Below are 19,392 nucleotides of genomic sequence, written 5' to 3' on the forward strand. Positions count from 1 at the left end.
CCTAGTAGCAAGAAAGAGGGGCTCCAGAAGAGGTGGAACGAAAAGGAAGAAATTTCCTCATTATCATGCTTCTACTTGGGAATTCCTATCAATCATACTAATTTTCCAGACTTATAAAACCACTTTCACCCTATGCGGGGTTGTCATTTTTCAGTATCTGCCCCTGGAATCTTCCAGTTAGAGACCAGAGCTGAGATTACCTCCTATATTAATATTGACTCAAAAGTGTGTTGTTTTGTGTTTTAATGTTTCTCAGTCATAAGAACATCGCAGACTGAGCAGCCAACAACAGGATTGACCCACCAGGGGAATTTCTCCTGCTTTGTGACCCAGGAGAGCTTCCCAGGCTATATTGTGTTTGCTGTAGGGAAAGTTGGGCTGCTTTGAAAAAATCACAGGATCGACCAGTGCTGAGAGGGCTTCACCTTGCTGCCCTAGTGAGAGGTGTTAAGCTACACCTTCACCTCAGGGACAGCCAAGTACAGCACTTTTGTGCAGAAACACTTCATTAGCCCTGGTTTGTACAGCTGCAGCAACTGGAGTTGCCGGAGTGCCCCTTCCTGCACTTGGAAATGAGCTGAGTCAGTCATGGGACAGGGCAGGGCATTCCCAGGTGTGCCTATTGGGAATTCCATCTGTCCCGGGTGTGTCTCATCCGGCTCCTCAGTGACATCCCACCCAACCTGGAACATGGAACTCCCCGTTTCCAAGGACACGTGGCCATTGTCACCAGCGCACGGCAGGACCGGTCAGACCCTTCCGCGGCTGCAGCGAGAGCGGAGGTGTCAGAGCCTTTAGCGAGTGCTGCTCCAGATTGCTTGGATCTCACACCCATTGCTCAAGAGGCTGATCCACACCTGAGTGGAGGTAAATACTTACAGTTCTGTGCAGAAAGGGGTGGGGGCTCAGTGATAAATTCACAAAGCCAGCACCACAAGTACCAGAACATTTTAGTACTTTGCATTTTAGCCAGCAAAGCTATTCATGTTCATTGACTGCAGGTTACCGAGTTCTCTTCATAATTATTCTTCTGTCTCCTGTTGGGTACAGATCTTCTTGCTTCTCATGCTAATTACTCTGCATGCTCAGTCTTTCTTTTTTCTTAGTGAGAGATTTCTTGAGTCGGTGAGGTGACCATGGTCTGCCCCTGTTGGAATGACCTTTTACCCAACCAGAGCTGATTCATCACAGTTGCTGCATTGGCTTGATTCATTTGGATCTTGACTTGGGGGTTCTGCCAAATATCCTTGTGCAATTCTGCATTCTTTGTGTCCACCATTCGAGGTGCATTCATCTTCCCAAGCCTAGCTAACCTCCCCTAGGTCTGAGGCCACTGAAGCCTATCAAGCCCTACACATTAATAAGGCAATTCAGGCAACAAGGATTCTGCCTTTCCAAGGCCTGGCCATCACTTAGGGCTTGTTGGCTACTTCTTGTTTCATGGAGAAAATGTCTGGTTTTTGTTAATGAGCCTTGGAAGCCAGAAAGGCCAAACAACAAAGAGCACATATTTTCCTAGCAAATATTGCACATTTTCCAGATTTTGCTACAGGATCAGTGGCTGTGTGGCAGCGGGAGCAGCCGAGGCAGAGCGGGATGGCGGAGCTGCGGGCCTGGTCAGGATCCGCAGGGCCCCAAACTGCACTGCATCCCGCAGAGCCCCCACGGCCGCTGCGCTGCCCGTCAGGGTGACCCAGAGGTCCCAGGACCAAGAGATGAGGGGCGGGCGTGGGGCTCTGGGGGTCGGCACTGGGTGGGGGCTTGGCCATGGTGCTGGTGCCAGGCGCTGCTGACCCTGCGGGACCGGCTGGGCAGGGCTGGGCCCCAGTGGTGCCCCACGGGCCCCTTTGAGGAGCCGCCCCGGGGGAAGCGACTCACAGGGATGGCACTGAGCAGCTGCCAGGGGAACTCAGAGATTCCCCGTGCTGTGACATTCAGTCAATTCATGCTCTGGGAATGGCTCTTGGTCAAAATGAGTGCACTCCTCATTGTTCCGTATTTATACCAGGGTCGCCAAAAATATAAGGATAAATGAAACCCAGGAACAGTAATTGTTTTAGTATCAGTAGTATTATTTTATTTTTTTCCAACTCTGGTGCATAGTGGAGAACTCCAGCCATATACATGCCACTTTCTAAGCATTTCCACTTACTGATTCATTTTCAACATAGAAATTCCTGCCCTTTGGTTCTAAATGATATATTCTACTCATTAATTAATAAGTATTTTCTCTTGTATGGGATATTGGTATCTCCCTCCTCATTCAAATTAGTCCCTGTTTTTCAGTCTGGTTTTAATTTTTTCCCAGACAAGTTTTATTGAGCTGTGAGGCTGAAATATCTTTATTAGTTTCTTCTATATCTTCTGGTCACTGCAAAGTGTTCTTGGAGGTCATGAAGTTTAGATTTCAGTGTCCAGACTTTGAAGCCATCAGGCTTTGTTTATCGAATGTTATCAGGGTTAGTTGAGCAAAATGAAAAGTTTTGGAGATCGAACAATCCAACTCTGACAACAGATTGCCAAAAGACACGTAGCAACCTACTTTGGAAGGCAGAAAATTACAATGGTTAAGATGAATACAATGCTTAGGATTAATTAAATATTTAATTACAATGTTATTTAAATTCATTAACCAGGAGAAAACAAGCTGTAGGCTAAACAAGCAATGAAAAGCTGCATAGGTAATCCAAGTTGATGTGTTTGGTACCTTACACGATTTGTTCCCATTCTTTTATAAATGCACGGATGCTCTTAGAGCAAACTCATTCATGAAGCTGACATAAAAGGATTGAAAGTTCAGGTGACTCCCCGTTCCCCTTCATGCCTTGTCCCCGTCCTAAGCTCTGCTACTACAGATGATTGAAACAGAAATATTAGTGGAATTGTACTGAGGCAGCACTTTGTGCCAATGACAGCAATGTGGGTAAAGAATGAACGGTCACACAAGCAAAATATTGAGGGATTTCTAGAAGACTGTCGAATATTTCTTTTGCAGATCTTTGCAAGTGATACATCTATTGCATTAAAAGTTCAGGCAAATTTCAGATGAATAGCTTTTTAACTTCACTGTCAGCCAATTTTACCTTCAGAATGAAGCAGTTGGATGGCAGTAGGTTGTTTTTGTTAAAAAGTATGCTTATGCCAATAGACATTGTAGTGACTTTTGAGCTCCAATGTGGCACATTCTGTACTAAATGATGAGTTCAGCCCAGGAATTCAAATGTTGTTACATCTGAGTAACCTGGGGTAAATTTACCATCTCACACCTAGCAAGGAATTGCAAATAGAGCTGAGCAAAACAGAAAGGGTTTTGGTGTCTGTTAGAGTCAAAATTCAGCTTTTCCAGTTGAAATTCTTCTTGGAGTTCACTCCAGCATGTGCTTCCTTAGTACCAAATAAATCCCAGCCTCGCGTGCTGCCCAAACTTTGTGATCTTTTTGGGAACCACTCTCACCTGGTTTGTCAGCTGAGCTCTGGCCAATTCAATTGTACTCAGGCATTTGATTTCAAGGGAAGCCCAGGCCTATAAATTCCAGCAATTGGGAAAGGATGGCTTTCTACTTGAACTCTTGGCTGCATTGGAGGCTCAGTGATGGTCACTCACTCAAAGTGCAGCTCTTGCTCTGCCTCAGCTTTGTGCAGAGCATTTTAAGGCGACAGTGTCGTGTCTTTTTGGAGAAAAGACCCACAAATTTCTCATTAGGGATGTGCTGTTTCACATGTGAATGATGATTTCTGTGATTCTTGGTGAGAGTTTGCATAGATCCAAAGGGAATATTTTACATTCAGTATTTGGGATTGACGTGTGCCAGTAGCGAGACAATTGTGGAAGCTGGGACTGGCAAATTTTGCTTTGGACTGGCACAGAGAAACTCAGGTAAGCCAGGTCTGGTTGCTGGTAGGGTAGAGGGTGCCCTTGCAACATGCTCCATGTAGTGCCAGTTAGGTATTGGGCTTTGTCACAGAATCAGAGAATATTCTGACCTCAAAGTGATCCACAAGGATATGCAAGTTCAGCTCTGTCCCCAAGAATTCCATTACATTTTAAATCAACTTGCTTGCCTTCTCCCAAACTCCTTTTATGACATTTATTTTTCTGTTTTTGTTTCCTTTGGGAAAACAAGCAGACATCATAAGAGCCCAACCAAACATTTGACATCCTGCACCAGAGAAGAAGAAAGCAATGCCCATGAAGCCTGCAGAGAGTGAAGAGAATCCTTGCACTGCTGTTTATCGCCGACCCTACAGGGACAGGGTGATTCATTTACTTGCTCTGAGGACGTACAAGAAGCCAGAGCTGCTTGCCCGCTTGCAGAGAGATGGAGTCATGCAAAAGGACAAGGGTACCCTTGGCAAGATCCTCCAGCAGGTGAGATTGTGAAGTTTGTTCCAGCAATGTTTTTCCACCACGTTGTTCATTGATCCTTAATTTTTACTCTTTCCTCCACAGTTTAAATAAGAAACTTTCCATTTAAAATATTGCCTGTTTCCCATGGCTGTTGCTGAATAATGCAAACATTAATAGATCAGTCAGAAAATTTCCTCTTTAGCTATGAACAACAGCCAGGGCGGATAATTCAAATGGATCCAAATTTGGATGCACAGAGTTGCTTATTAAATGGATTCACAGACTTGCTTCCCTTTCCAACACAACCTTAGTTCTGCATTTAAGATATGAATTCATGATTCTGAGGAATTTGTTACTTCTGCATTTTTTTTTTTAAGCTGAGGAGAACAGACATCAACAGAGACCACCAGAGCAATATTAGTGTTTATTATGTTTTCCAAGAAAGAAAAAGGCCAGTTTTTGAGTGATGATGGTGTGTTGATGAGTTATTTAATGTGTTATAGCATCAAATTGATGGAGACTTTTCCTGTCTGCACCTCAGCAGGGACTCTCAGCAGGTGTCAGGTGATGAAGTCTAAACCATCACTTTTCTATCAGTGGACTTGAAGTTTTACTATGTCGTTTTAGCTTTTTGAGTGGATTTTGTATTTGACTTGAGGAAGATATGAGCCTCATTTATTGTCAAAGGAATAGAGCAAGACATGTGCACGACCTTCTCATAGAAGGACTCTGCAGGAACCAGTGGATTTCTCTAGTTTGCATTAGCAACCATAATAAAGGTTTGTTTTCTTAAATGTCTGCCTGTAGGTAGCCAACCTGAATCTAAAGGATAATTCCTTCAGTCTGAAGGAACATCTCTTTCAAACCCTTCAGACTGATTGGCCTGGCTACACTGAAATGGATAGGGAGAATTTGAAGTTAATACTTGCTAGGTAAGTTCAGTCTTTAGAAGAAGGAGAAGAGCCTTTTCAGAAAAAACACCCTGGGAGATGGCCTCAGTTGTTAGAATATGCTGAGTCAGCAGAAACGCATCCAGATCCTGGTGTCCAACTCCCTGGCCCTGCATAGGACACCACAAGAATCACACCCTGTGCCCAAGACTGTTGCCCAAATGCTTCTTGAGCTCCTGCTACAGTGACCACGGGCCACAAGAGCCTGTTCCAGTGCTTGAGTGCTCTCTGGGGCAAGAATGTTTTCCTGATATCCAGCCTAAAGCTCCCTCAAATCAGCTTCATGCTGTTTCATTGGGTCCTGACACTGAATGTCTGTTTAACCTGTAACAAAAGAACTGTGACAGTTGATATTTAGGCCTTGTAACCTGAAATGTTGGACCATCCTCACAGCAAATCGGCTCCATCTCAGAACCCCACCAGCACCAGCCAAGCGCCATCCCCGGGACCTTCTGAGACAGACGCTCCAGCAAGACCTGCTCAGGTATTTGCTGCATTTTTAACATTCTCTGTTGTGTATTAAGGATTGTCCCTCTGCTGATGGTGTAAAAGCTGTGATGTGCATGTGCAGAACCAGGCCAAAGCATGTTCTGCCTCAGGCATTCTGACTGCTTTGGCAGGAAGGTTGTGATCAGAAGAGAGGATCCTGCAGGGGTGGAGCAGCACTGTCCTGAGCAGACTTTCTGCTCTGCCTGGAGACTTGAGTTCAGTCCCCACTCTCAACTCATTCCCTGCAGAAGGACTCAAAGGGCTGGCTCTGCATGCATGACAAAACTGTGTCAAAAGATTACTGTACATGAGAGGCTGCACCAGGGTGGGGCAGATGGGGCCCTCTCACTCCCTTTTCCCTCTCTCTGGCTTTCAATCTCATTGTTTACTCCACATCTAGATTATCCATATGGCAGGACCAGCACAGGATCTACAGAATTGTGATATTCCCTCACGCCCTCCTCTGCCTTGATTTCTCTCCTCCTCTGCTCTGCCTGGGAACAGCATGGCTGTCCTGTTCTACTCCATCCTCAGTCCTGAAGTTTGCTGTGGGAGTGGGGAGCTTGTGGTCGTGTGTTGAGGGCTGTGAGCCAGCACCTTTGAGAAAGACCTTGGGAGGAGCTGAGAAATGGTGGAAGTGTAGTGAAGAAAAAGGAAGAGCTCATAAATCACCACTTGTGAAAGTCTCTTGTATAATTCAAGAATATTTTAGCCATCAGCTTTTGAGTTTAAAAAGTGGAGTGGCTGCTGGAGTGAAGGCAACTGCACCTAAAAGAACAAGATTTTCCTGACATGTGACTGATGTCTGTTTTCATCATCCTGATGAGAATTCACAACCAACCACCACACCCTGTAGTTCTGGGTTATGTCAGTAAAGTACTAATCTTGTCTTTAACAGGTAGACAGCTAAAGCAGACTCTTTAGAAAATCATGTGAGTGTGTGACAGCAAGAGCTGTGTACAAGCATGAACTGGGAGTTAGAATAAAACAACTGGACCTCCCCATTTAGGGGAAGCCTTTGATAGAGCTGCTGAAGGGAGTGTGTTTGTCCCAAAGCTTTTTAACTATAAACTTGAAGTCTGGATGAGAAAGTAGGAATGAGATAGAGGATGCATTTACCTGCACCATTTCCTGGTTTGAATGCTCTTTTTAGTTAAGAAAGATGTGGTTTTAACCATTGCCACTCCAGCAATGCTGCTTTTTTACAAATGGGAGCAAATCCTGATCCTGATCATAGATTAATGAACAAATTATTTTGTTCTGTTGCAGAAACGGCCTCTGGCTTCTGACTTTACCAGTCCTGTGATGAGCAAGAAGAGGCGAATTGGTCACCAGCAGTTCACCAGTCACATCCAGCCAGCAGCTGAAGGTCTCTCTTCTTCCTGGGTGCTGCCTTCCACTGCCAGTCGTACTCAGAACATGTCTCCAAGGGTTGGCTCCATTTCCTCCTGCACCCCTGAGGTGCACCAGAGTTACAAGTTCCAGAGTTCTAGTGTCCCAGAGCCTGCCAGGGTGCAGATGGAGATGCCCAGTTCAAAGGGGAAGAAAAATGAATTGGGAAGGCTGAAGCAGTCACATCCTTTGGATTTCGATGAAGGTATTAATATGCTGCATTTCTTAACTGCTCCCTGGAGAATTGTGGTGTAAAGATTTGGTTATTAAGAGAAGCTTCTGCCTGAATTAGGCAACAAGTGACATCCTTTTCAATTGTACAGATGTTATCAACAGTAAATGCAAACTAGGCAGATAGAAAGGAATAAGAGAAAAGGTGGGGTGTAGAGAAGAGGGAAACATTAATATGAAGATATCATCACCACATGGATTCTCTGTGGTCCAGCCAGTCCTTCTTCACCCTTGGTCTTGTTGGTGCTGGGGGTGCCACCTTTATATTGCTCAAGATTTGAGTACCCGCAGGTACAGATGGTCACAGATGTTCTTAGATCTTGGGCTGGAAGGGATGTAAGCTGTCTTTTCCTTACACACAGTCTCTACAGTAAGAACAAGATTCTTGCTTGAATCTAAAAACACGTGAGCATTGTTCTTCAGGAGCCACAAAATTCAGTACAGTTGGTGAAGGAAAAATCTGGACTGTGTATCAGTGGGCTTAGGCTGCAGCTTTTGTCATGACTGAGCCATGAGAGCAAACACACTTTTGGAAATTAAATGCTCACAGCAAAGCTATTCTTACAAGTTGTATGGAACATACTGTGACTATCCTGCTGACAAGAGTGCAGAAGTTTTACATCCAAAGTTTGTTTCATCTGAACTTTAGGCCTCTGGAATGGACAAGGAAATGGCCATGAAAACATGGCATGAGAAGAACTCCAGCTTTTTTCTCTATTTCTTGTTAGAAACACCATGTTGGTCTCTCTCTCTCCCCCTCTGTCTATCTCAAGCTATTGCATTTTGTGAAACTGCATCTGTTGCTGCGTGACGTGAATAGCTGTGGAGATGCCACCTCATGACTTCAAAACAGAGAAGCTGAGCTGAGCTTTACAACCTGGTAGTGCAGTAGAATAAAGTAGCCATGCCTTCTTACTAAAGCCCAGAACTGGCTGCTTGAGAGAAAGCAGTGTGTGGCCCATTATTGATTTTTGGAGCTTTTTCTGAGTAATTTACTGTGAGAACACAGCTATAAATGAGTTTTACAAGGCCACCCAGTGAGTATTGTTTGGCTTTTAAAAGATCTCTTGATGAATTGTGCCAAAATTCTGCTTTTCTGCAGGACAAAGAAAACATACTTCCATTGTCTCCACATGCTCTGCAACAAACACCCAAGCAGACTACTTGAGGTGAGTGAAATAGTAGTTAAGCACTGACACTCGCAGTGGGGTGCCATGTGAGCCTCTTCCCAGTTTTGAAAGGATGATGTTGAGAAGGTTTTGCTGGATCTCCAAGGCTAAGATCTGAAATGAACACCGAGGTGGGTTCAGCCTGGACTGGCCCTCCCTTCCCGCAGTGCAGTTGCTCAGGGTCAGCTGCAGCAGTGGTGCTGCATCCCCTCCTCGTATTTGCAGTGCAGGAGGGGATGGAGAAGTGTTTGTGTGTGTGTGTGGTATCAAACACTGGGAATGGCTGCCAGCTTCTGTCAGAGCACTGATGTTGGCAAGGGCACTCAGGCCTCCTGCAGCCCTTGGGCTCTGGGGCAGCTGTGGCCTTTGGAGCAGGCACTGCAGGGCCCTGGGTCCCATTGGATACAGCCAGGGATGCTCCGTGGGAAGGCTGAGGGCAAGGCTGGCCCTGCAGGGGAGCAGCTGAGTTAGGCCTGTGCTAGGACTCTTGCTAGGAAGTGTCACTGGGCAGATGTCAGAAGTCCAGGCTCTTTATTCTCTAGTACCTCCCAAGACATTGAAAGACATCTGTTTGTTTTCAGAACACACCAGCACAGCAGTCAGGTGCATCTGGCCTGGGATGCATCCCTAGCACAAGCTGCTCTCTGTCTTGGTACTGAGTTTCAATGTGTTGAAGATTTACTGCATTTAGCAATTGATCTCAGGATGCTCTGAAGCATTTATTTTTATGTGGTGGGAGTTTTTGTCATTCAAAAGAACCAGGTGCTCAGGCCCAGAGGAGTAAAAGCATGGGTGTGTTAGTGCTGGGAAGGGGTGTCTAATATTCTCATTGCCACTTCATCTTGGATTTGTATCATGAGCTTTTTAAACCTCACTTGTGTTGACTTGAGGGAGAAGGGAATGAGGAACATTTTTCTCCAAACAGTGGCTTTAAGCATTAATGAGTTTTGCCCTCCTTAGGAGCTGATGTGGTTTGGGTTTTTTTGTAGTTGTAGTTTCAGACTAGTACAGAGTTTGTTTTTGTTGCCGTATTACAAGCGCCTCAAGGCTCAGTTTTGTAACTGCTGTCCTCTAGAAGAATCTAATATTACCATGAACTCTACTGTGTTGTTAGACAGGCAGACATCAATGTAACTCAAAAGTTCAACTCTCTGCAACCAAATCCATCAATGCAGTCCCTGCCAAAAATGTATTGCAGATGGATTTTCAAAAGTAAATGGAAATTTTAAAGTTTTTCCTATATCGAAAGAGAATATAATTTAGCAGTGTTTCTGCTCTTCCTGAAGTTGTGGTCTTTTTTGGTTTGTTGATACTTGAAATGAGTGTCAGTGTTTTCTAAATGTGCTCCACTTGCTAGTGAAGAAAACGTCTCCAATGTCAACTATTAGTAATTAAGTGTCATAGAAATGTGGCAGATTTCTGGAGTTACCAGACTACATCCTCTTAAAGCTCATGAACTTGCATATAGAAAAGTCAGTCTCAAAGCAACTAACTGGAACCTTGGGAGTCTGTGTTTGACATTTGCCATGTGGTTGGTGTAGAGCTACACATGTGCTTTATGGAATAGGAACACATTAGAATGTTCCCTTAGAGTTCTCTCACAGAAAAATGATCTAATTTTTCCATTAGAAAATACGTCGCCATAGTCTCCTTGGAGCAATGCCAACACTACAAGGATGACTTCAATGCAGAGTATGAAGAATACAGGAATTTACATTTTCAGATTGCCAAGATCAACAAGAATTTCATACAGTTTCATGAGCAATGGAAGTGTCTCATTCCAGGCTCTGAAGCCCATCAGGTAAAGACGGATGAAACCATGAAGGCTCTGCTTCTTCTCAGCAGTGTTTTGGATTCCCTGGAGCTGCTCAGTCAAAGGGAAACTGCAGAACTGTCATATGTGCTCAGACACAGCTTGGGGTGGTTCTGATTTTTGCAAGACCCTGCCCAGAAAACCTGGTTTGAGCTGTCTGTAAACAAACAGTAAGGTGAAGTGTGTCCCAAGCAGAGGCTTGGAGCATGTGCTCCTTCTGTTCCCTATTGAGAGGCTTAATTGCAGATCTTGGGTGATGCTGGGAGTTGGGGATTGTTTTTGCAAAGCTCCCAGAAGAGTGGTGGCTCACAGAGAAGAAAATCTCTAGAGTCAAACTGAGGGTATTTTTAGTGTTTTACCTAGGTTTACATTTTATGATTGGAGTGAAACATTCTTACTTTTTTTTTTCTTTTTGAAGATGTTGCTTCATCGAATCCTAACAGAGTATCAGCAGTTACAACAGGTATGTGTGACACCAGACCTGCAGGGCCATGGTTACTGCTGAGTCTGGCTCAAGGCTTTTTTAAAGCAAAGGACATCAGATTCTAAACTCTGCAGAAATGTCTGTAAGCCCTAATTTTCTTTTGCTTTCTCCTTCACAGGGTAGCCCCAGCTACTCTGAAATGAAGAGCAGGTGCCAGTACCTCCACAAAAAGCTGTCATATTCAGAGCAGAATATCTGAATATGACAAGCAATGAGTGGAATCCTGGCACCACAGATCTGCTTCAGCCTTCATTATCAGTGACCTTTTTATTTCAAGTTTCAGATTAGGTGTTTAGGGTTATATAAGTTAGTATTGAACAGCAGCTTATGTTAGAACTGAGGAGTAGATTCATTGTTAAAAATGTAGGATTAGATCAAAGAGGTTTAGGATGTTTTAGAAGTAGGAAGAAGTTAGTATTGAACTTTAACAATAAAGGAATTTCACTGTTGATAACGCCTTCACTTATTGGGGCTTGTATGGTATTTGGAGGGGCTTTCATCTGGTCCATTCTTTTCTTCAAGCCTCTAGGTTTATCCATTGAAATAAACTTTTCAGTGGAAGGAGGAAGCCCCGTACCTCTACTGTGGTTTGCACAATTAAAGAAAATACTGTGGCAAATTGAAATTCTTTATGAAATAATAATAGGGGTGGGTTTTGAACTTTCTTGTAATTTAAACACTTTGCATTATGCTGTCAATGGCATAAAAGTTTGGACAACCCAAAATCACCTTGTTTTGGAGGGTTACAGATGAATGCATATAGGCTGCTCCAAGATGTCAGCTGAAGCATCTCCCAGAACTGCTTGTAGACTTTTGGTTTCACCTTGTCACTGAGCCAACGAATATCGAGATCTTGGCAAGTGTTTTGCAAAACCTATATACAAGTGTTGGAGAGAAGATACTTCACAGGGTTTGAAAGAGAAATTGTATGAATGTATTCCTATGAAAACTTTGTTTTGTAGTTCTCTCAGTAACACTCTGTCCCAACCAGCCTTTCTAGAGAGACACAGATTTTGATGCCTACACAGACCTATGGAGTCTGTGAAGTTTGAAGTCTAATCCCTTTCCTAAGTTTCCTGCTGTTTATTTAATATTCAGCTGAGTTGTGGCCTGCAATGCCATAACCTTTTTCTGGGGAAGGATATGGAATTGACTGAGGGAGGGCGTATTTGAGAACATTCAAAGGGGCTGTGAATGCCTCTTCCTGCCTTGGAGAGTATTTTACAACTTCCTCAATTGGAACCACACCAAAAATTTTGAAGTAATCTTAGAGCGTTTTGTGAATGAACACCTAAAACATCATCTAAGCCTACTTCCATCCTGGTGCCACTCATCATTTTAGTGAAGAGGAGAAAGAAAGAGAAAGACTTTGATAATCACATCAGGATCATTTACTCCACAACCAACTTAGAGTAGGATTCTTGAGGAGGATTGTAGAGTAGGAATATAGAGTAGGATTGAAGAGAAAAAACCGTTTCTGAAATCTCAACTGTGGAAGATTCCCTCCTTCTGACACTGTAAGAAAGTTCAATACTTCCTTCTGAATTGTCAGTTGTTTCGTAATGCTGCAATGTGGCACTTCTGGCTTCTTTGCTGTGCTTTGGAAATGGGGAAGGCTCTTCTTTACTCATCCTCTCCAGAACACACTGCCTTTGGAATTTGGCCTACTGGCCAGGTTTTCTCCAGCCATGGTGTTTCTTTTTTGAGACAGAAAGGGCACTGGACTTTGATGCCAAGGCCAAAGGAGTGGGGCAGCCAAAACACCTTGTGCAGGTTCAGGCCTTCAGCCGTGACTGGGCAGAGGCAGGATGGAAGGAGGCCCTTGTAGCTGCAAGAGGCAGCAGCCCGGCCCTGGGTGCCTCCTCCTGGCAGCGGGAGAATCCTCTGCTCTCAGAGCCAAACTGGCAGCTGGCTGGTCCCGAGGGGGAAGCGCAGCCGTGCTGGGCACAGCACAGACTGCTGGCATTGGCCGTCTGGAGTCTGCCCAGGAGGAGAGAAAGGCAAACAGCAGCCCAGGGCTGGTGGCCTGGCTGAGGATTGCTGCTCTTCTGCCGGCTGCCCTGCACCTCCTGGGCAAGGTCAGCAGCGTGTGCAGCACTCTGGGCACAGCGGGAGGGAGCCGGGCTGCTCCACAGGCTCCAGCGCAGGCCAGCGTCCTTCAGGCACGGCACTTGTGCCAGGGAACCGAGGCCAGCGGGAGGCACTGACAGCTTGTCAGCTCAGAGCTGCAGGAGACAGTGCCTCACACAGCTCTGGCAGGAAGCGCCTGCAATCCCGCAGTTGTGCTCTGAGCCTGAGCAAAGGTGTGAAATGCAGAGTGTTTTGCAGAAATAATCAGGGGCACCAGGCCAGCCTGCTTTGTGCTCTCTGGTGCACAGCAAGCACTGGGCAATGCAGCTCTGAGCTGCTGGGAAAGAGATATCAGAAATGAACCAACTCTTGGATAAAATTAAATGGGGACAAACTCAACAAAGCAAAAGAGAAAAAGCTCCTTAGTAGAGATTCAGCAGAGCCAGGTGTGTGTGTCCCTCCCCTGAAAGCAGAACATACACATACTCCAACAAAATACTTCTTTTTCTTGCCTTTCCCAGCTGGGGACGATCCCTGTCCCCTTTCCTACGGCTTCATATATGAGAACTTGTGTTCTCTCCTGTCTGCCTTCTTTATGTCTGTCCCTTCCCCGTTCATCCTACTTTCTTTTTGGTCTGGTGTTCATCCTTGCCCCACTCTCAGCTCACAGTAACACCCTACAAATTGACTAGAACCAATCCAAACATAAATAACAACACCTAGAAGCAACAACTTCCATCCTTTTTTCTAATAACTTTTCGGCTGCAGCAAAATATTACCTCCTTTCTCGCAGAGGGAATCGAGAATGAGCCTGAGGCTTGTGCTTGAGTAGTGAGCTGATTTGGAAGGGAGCAGAAGCGTTTCAGTAGGCAATTTTAATTTCTGAAGGTAAGACCCAAAGTGGTTTCAGTCTGCAAAAGCATTTGCAAGGTGCATTGACAGAATGCTTGTGTGCAATTCCCAGAGAAAGAGGAGGGTAAGAAAATGTTTAACTGTAACAAATCATGAACTCCTTTAGCTTTAACAGACAGTGTTGAGCCATGTCTTCCTTCAGTGCAGTGATGAATGTGTGCAAGTGGCTATCTTAGCCTTGAGAAGAAAGAGCATGGTCCTCCTAAGGAGGTAGCTGGAATGCATTCAAGGGGAAGAAAGTGGTTTGAGGAGGTTCTTGACCATCAGAGGAGAATTTGAGGAACGAGATGTTCCCCAAAATGACCATGAGAGACCCTCAATAGACCCCTAATCTCCTGTTAATAACTTCTGAGAAGTGATTGAAATATATCAAATAATTTGGGGGAATGTTGAGCCTGTGAGTTTCAGCAAAGTAATGAGTGTGTCTTAGTTGCATGGTTACAAACTAGTAGCTGATATTTCTCAGTGAGCACGTCTTAGAAAAGTGCTTCCCCATGCAGCCAGCACTGAAATAAAGAAATGCCTCCTTTCTCACCCTGAGCTGGCAGTGGGGATCGGGCCCCGCTGGGTAACTTGCACTGTAATAACTTCTATTGAAAGGTGAAAATGAAATCTTTTCCAGCAGTTCCCCTCTGGTTTATGTTTTTGGGGCCCAAAGTTCTCTGTGCTGCAGGTGCCCTGGGTGTGTGCAGAGCAAGGCAGCCCTCAAAAACCCTGTGGTTTTTCCACAGGTGGTCATAACCTGTTCCCAGGTGTGCCCAGCTGTGGCAGCAGAAAGAGCCCGCAGCGCAGTGGGCGCCGTGCCCTGCCCTGCCCAGCCGGGGCTCTCTGGCAAGAGCAGCAGCAGCCAGCACCTTTCAACTGCTCCTGCCTTGCCTTCACCTGGGACACTGAAGCCTCTGGAAATCAGCACTGCCAGTCACGTTCCAGCTTGGAACAGCTCCTGCAGGTGGGCAAATCCTGCCTGTTTGACTGCTTCCAAATAGGAAGAAAGGCAGAGGTAGAGACGTACATACAGAGAAGCCCTGGGCTTGTCCAAATAGACAAATGTATGGGGGAATGTGTTAGGAATTATTGCAGCTGTTATGCCAATACTGCCTTCTCCTCTGCCCTTTTCTCTCTTCATATTTACTTTCCTTTTCCCTCTCACATTTCCACCTGTTCCCACTCCCAATTCTCAGTTTTCAGGTGCTGTTTCCTTCCAAATTTTACTCATTTCCCCCACCTTTTCAGCTCACTTTCCGAACACTTTTCGTCTCACATTTCCAAACCGTCCCACTCGTTTCCTGTTATGTTTCTTCCCTCATGTTTCTCACAATTTTTCTATCTCGTATCCTGCCTTTTTGTGCCCTCATCTTTCTCTCTTTTCTCAGTCATGTTTCTCAAAGTTTTCTCCTCACGTTTCTCACTTTTCCCCTCATGTTTCCCAGCCTTTTCTTCTCACATTTCTCACACTTTTCCATTCACATTTATCATTCTTTCCTCTCATGTTCTTTACACATTCTCTCTCCCATTCTGTGCCCTTTTTTCACTCATTTTCTGCCTTTTTCTGCCCTCAGGTTTCTCGCTTTTTCTCCCTCAGGATTCTCACAATGTTCCCCTCACATTTTCTGCCTGTTTCTCTCTCTTTGTCACTAAAGTTTATCATTCTATACCCCTCACATTTCCTTCCACTTTTTCCCCCTACGTTTCTCACCTTTTTCCACTCAGGTTTCCTACCCTTTTCTTCCCTCCCACTCCTCTCCTACTTCCACTCACATTTCTCACACTTGGCACCTCATGTTTTTTGCCTTTTCCCCCCTCACATTTCTTCACCCACTGCTTCCTGTCAGTGACTGTTTCTCTTCAGTAGTTGATGGGCTCCTTTTCTTTTATTCCTGCAATCCTCTACTCAAAATAATGGGTGCCAGACAAGCGGCCCAAGAAGTCCCTGCCTGTGAGTCTGCTGAACACAAAACCTATGCTCAACTTGAACAATAAACCACAATGGACTTCCTGCTGCAATTCTGGTTTGTACTTCAGTTTCACAGAGTCTTCATAGTGTTCTAAATAGTAGCTATCTGAGGGATACACGTTCCAGGTGAGCACCCATTGCACAGTCGGCTTCAAGTAGATCCCATCTCCATCTCCATGACCTCACAGTCGCTATGACTGCAGCATGGAGGAAACAGCTGTGATGCTCTTTATGCTAAATGAAATCCACCTGCACGGGAAAATCTTTTGGCCCTCTTTTGGGGATAAAGAAAAAAAAGGGATAAAAAAAACTAGCCTTAAAAAACGGTTTAATTTTAAAATCTTTCAACCCTGGAGTTTCTTCCTATTTTCACCTATTTGAATTGTCTTGACATCAAAATACTGCCAGCCGAGGTTACAAACTGCCTGGTGTATGTTTGTGCGTGCAGACCAAAGGTGCCACACTGTGTCTGTCCCTCGGTGTCTGTTAATGTCCATTTAAACAGAGGGCTGACTGGGGGGGGCTCTGCCCGCCCTGCGCACTGCTCTGGGGCCGAGGCTGGGCCAGCAGGAGCTGCACAGCTCCCGGGGAGGGACAGCCTCAGCCCGGGCCACCATCTTGTGTGTGTCTGCCTCAGCCCGGGCCACCATCTTGAGTGTGTCTGCCTCAGCCCCGCCGCCATCTTGAGTGTGTCTGCCTCGCCCCTGCCGCCATCTTGTGTGTCTGCATCATCCCCTGGCCAAAATTTTGTGCCTCCACCAAGTCCAGCTCTGAAGGGAATGGATTGCTCTTTTGCCAGCAGTCAGGGTCAGCACCAAGGGACCCACACCAATTTTACAGAATGTGTCATTTACTGAAGTGCAAAGCAGCAAAGAAATACAAAAGGATAAGCTATGCAATGCACTGCATTATTACTGCAAAAATCGTCCGTAGGGACTAAGAAAGATACATCACCAGTTAGCCGAATACTTGACCATTGTCCTGACACGTCACCTGGGGAGCCCCTGTCACAGCAAAGGATTGCAGAGGCACTCCCAGTAAATGGGAATTCCTTTGTAATTTGCCAACCCACAGGCAAAGCCGTCAGCTTTGCTGTGAGAGGGCCCAGATTTTATACTGTTGAATAAACAAGCCACCATAACTTCTAGTGCGGGAACATCTGGTTTCATCCTCCTCTTGGCCAGGGCTCAGGGAGGAACTAAGACAGTTTACTTTCACCATATAACTTCAAACACAACCAGATAGAGAGATCTGTTTTTGTGGCTTTATCTGGCTTCTAAGTGTAGAAAGGTAAAAACCTGTCTCACTAACAAGCAAATTTATATATGTACTGGTAATGATTGTGAATATTTTGTTAATGAGTAAATGTAAATGTAATATTTGGTTGGAAGGTTCATCTGGAGGTCAGCTTTGGCTTGTTGTTGAGGCTTTAGGACTTCACAGGAATTGTCCATTCACAGGCAGTGGTCCTGTCCTCTCAGCTGCAATGGAATCCTCAGCTGTTCCCACAGGGATTGCTCAGGCTCTGGTTGGGCTGAGTTCATTGTGAGTGGAGTCATCAGAATCTTGTACAAGCTGATCCTGCATCACAGTGTCCAAAAGATTTCCCTGGGATCCACCAAGGTAAGAGGAAAGCTCTCTGAAGTTCTGACATGGAAATTGTCCTGCTGGGTGGCCGTCGCTGTGAGTCTGAAGTACAGCAGCTCTCTGGCCATGTGGTGCTGCTGGCCGAGCTGGCTGCTGCCTACTCAAGGCTCAGGCAGGCACCTGAGCTGCCTTGCTGCGCTGCCAAAACCATCTCAGTGCTCAGTGGCACCTCCCGACCCCTCGTCCCAGTGGGGGTCCCGCTGGCAGTGTCAGAGCAGTGGCTCGTCAGGATCGGTGCTGCCCGTGCTCTCCACTCGCCCTGGCCCTGGCAGTCCTGGCCCCGCTGCCATGCCCACACAGGGAATGGGAAGTGCTGCTGTGCCTCTGCTGCTGCGGCTGCTGAAGACACCTTGAATGGACTAGTGGGACTGTGGGCCGTATTGGCCTGTGATAGCAAGGCCATGAAGGAAGAGGTGAAGATGGTCCTGTCAGTTCTATTTCTGCCTATATCTGGGAACCAAGGAATCCCTCTTGATCTTGTGAGGCACTGAGTTTACAAAGTAATGGTTCCTTTGTTTTTGTTCTTTTCCCTTTGGGCAGCATCCATATTTGAAGCCAGCTGAGCCTCTCTCCAGATCAGCTCTGATCCCTGCAGTGAATCCATGGAGCGAGTTCAGGAGGTGGTGATGATCATTTCAAGATGGCACTCTACTTTGACTTCTGAGTGGACTCAGATAAAACTGTACCAAACCTCAACACCATTGGGGAGTTCCCTTCCTTGTAATCCTGTGAATAGTGCTACATTAACTTTCATTGGTTTTTTTCAAATGGAAAGTCTCATTTATAGGGGTTTTAGTATGGTTAGGAATTGGAGAAGGGTGTTCTTCTGATGCCAAAATTAGTTTTGCTTTTTTATTTCCTTCATATATATTAATATCTGTACACTATTGTTGTATGGTTACATAATTCCTAGGCAGCTTCTGTACTTTTCCTCCCCTGATGGCAGAAAGACAAAACACATTCCAAAGGCTCCTATTCTATCTTAGCTCCTCTGTGAACCAGGGTTAAAATATGTTCTCAAGGTACTTTCTCATAAAGTAGGAATGGCCTGTACAGCTAGTACACCTAGTAGCAAGAAAGAGGGGCTCCAGAAGAGGTGGAACAAAAAGGAAGAAATTTCCTCATTATTGTGCTTCTACTTGGGAATTCCTATCAATCATACTAATTTTCCAGACTTATAAAACCACTTTCACCCTATGCGGGGTTGTCGTTTTTCAGATCTTCCCCTGGAGTCTTCCAGTTAGAGACCAGAATGAGATTACCTCCTATATTAATATTGACTTAAAAGTGTGTTGTTTTGTGTTTTAATGTTTCTCAGTCATAAGAACATCGCAGACTGAGCAGCCAACAACAGGATTGACCCACCAGGGGAATTTCTCTTGCTTTGTGACTCAGGAGAACTTCCCAAGCTGTTTTGTGTTTCCTGTAAGGAAGGCTGGGCTGCTTTACATAAAATCATAGTGCTGAGAGGGCTTCATCTTGCTGCCCTAGTGAGAGGTGTTAAGCTGCACCTTCACCTCAGGGACAGCCAAGTACAGCACTTTTGTGCAGAAACACTTCATTAGCCCTGGTTTGTACAGCTGTAGCAACTGGGGTTGCCGGAGTACCCCTTCCCGCACTTGGAAATGAGCTGAGTCAGTCATGGGACAGGCAGGGCATTCCCAGGTGTGCCTATTGGGAATTCCATCTGTCCCGGGTGTGTCTCATCCGGCTCCTCAGTGACATCCCACCCAACCTGGAACATGGAACTCCCCGTTTCCAAGGACACGTGGCCATTGTCACCAGCGCACGGCAGGACCGGTCAGACCCTTCCGCGGCTGCAGCGAGAGCGGAGGTGTCAGAGCCTTTAGCGAGTGCTGCTCCAGATTGCTTGGATCTCACACCCATTGCTCAAGAGGCTGATCCACACCTGAGTGGAGGTAAATACTTACAG

At 45.6% G+C, this 19,392-nt stretch overlaps 1 protein-coding gene across 2 annotated transcripts; it reads left to right on the forward strand.

Moving 5' to 3' along the window:
• Window positions 1-751: 751 nt before the first annotated feature.
• On the forward strand, window positions 752-11,326 carry LOC130254172 (RNA polymerase II elongation factor ELL2-like). Of its 2 annotated transcripts, none has more exons than XM_056493472.1 (9): window positions 752-867; window positions 4,128-4,369; window positions 5,156-5,280; window positions 5,692-5,782; window positions 7,057-7,384; window positions 8,513-8,579; window positions 10,209-10,380; window positions 10,811-10,855; window positions 10,995-11,326. In XM_056493472.1, exons 2-9 carry the CDS (start codon window positions 4,184-4,186, stop codon window positions 11,073-11,075), a joined length of 1,095 nt encoding a protein of 364 aa, XP_056349447.1. In that variant the 5' UTR covers window positions 752-867; window positions 4,128-4,183; the 3' UTR covers window positions 11,076-11,326. The 2 variants fall into 2 exon arrangements, with proteins under 2 accessions (XP_056349447.1, XP_056349448.1); XM_056493473.1 differs by having other exon boundaries at window positions 4,125-4,369; window positions 10,995-11,325.
• The last annotated feature ends 8,066 nt before the right edge of the window (window positions 11,327-19,392 follow it).

The sequence above is a fragment of the Oenanthe melanoleuca genome, chromosome 5 (genome assembly GCF_029582105.1).
Source record: "Oenanthe melanoleuca isolate GR-GAL-2019-014 chromosome 5, OMel1.0, whole genome shotgun sequence".
Lineage (NCBI taxonomy): Eukaryota > Metazoa > Chordata > Aves > Passeriformes > Muscicapidae > Oenanthe > Oenanthe melanoleuca.

What these genes read in the sequence shown, in the direction of transcription:
- LOC130254172 (XM_056493472.1), top strand. Translation starts at nt 4,184, where the DNA reads ATGCCCATGAAGCCTGCAGAGAGTGAAGAGAATCCTTGCACTGCTGTT. An exon ending in CAGGCTCTGAAGCCCATCAG is followed by an intron (nt 10,381 to 10,810) that starts GTAAAGACGGAT and finishes TTCTTTTTGAAG; the next exon opens with ATGTTGCTTCATCGAATCCT. An exon ending in AGTATCAGCAGTTACAACAG is followed by an intron (nt 10,856 to 10,994) that starts GTATGTGTGACA and finishes TCTCCTTCACAG; the next exon opens with GGTAGCCCCAGCTACTCTGA.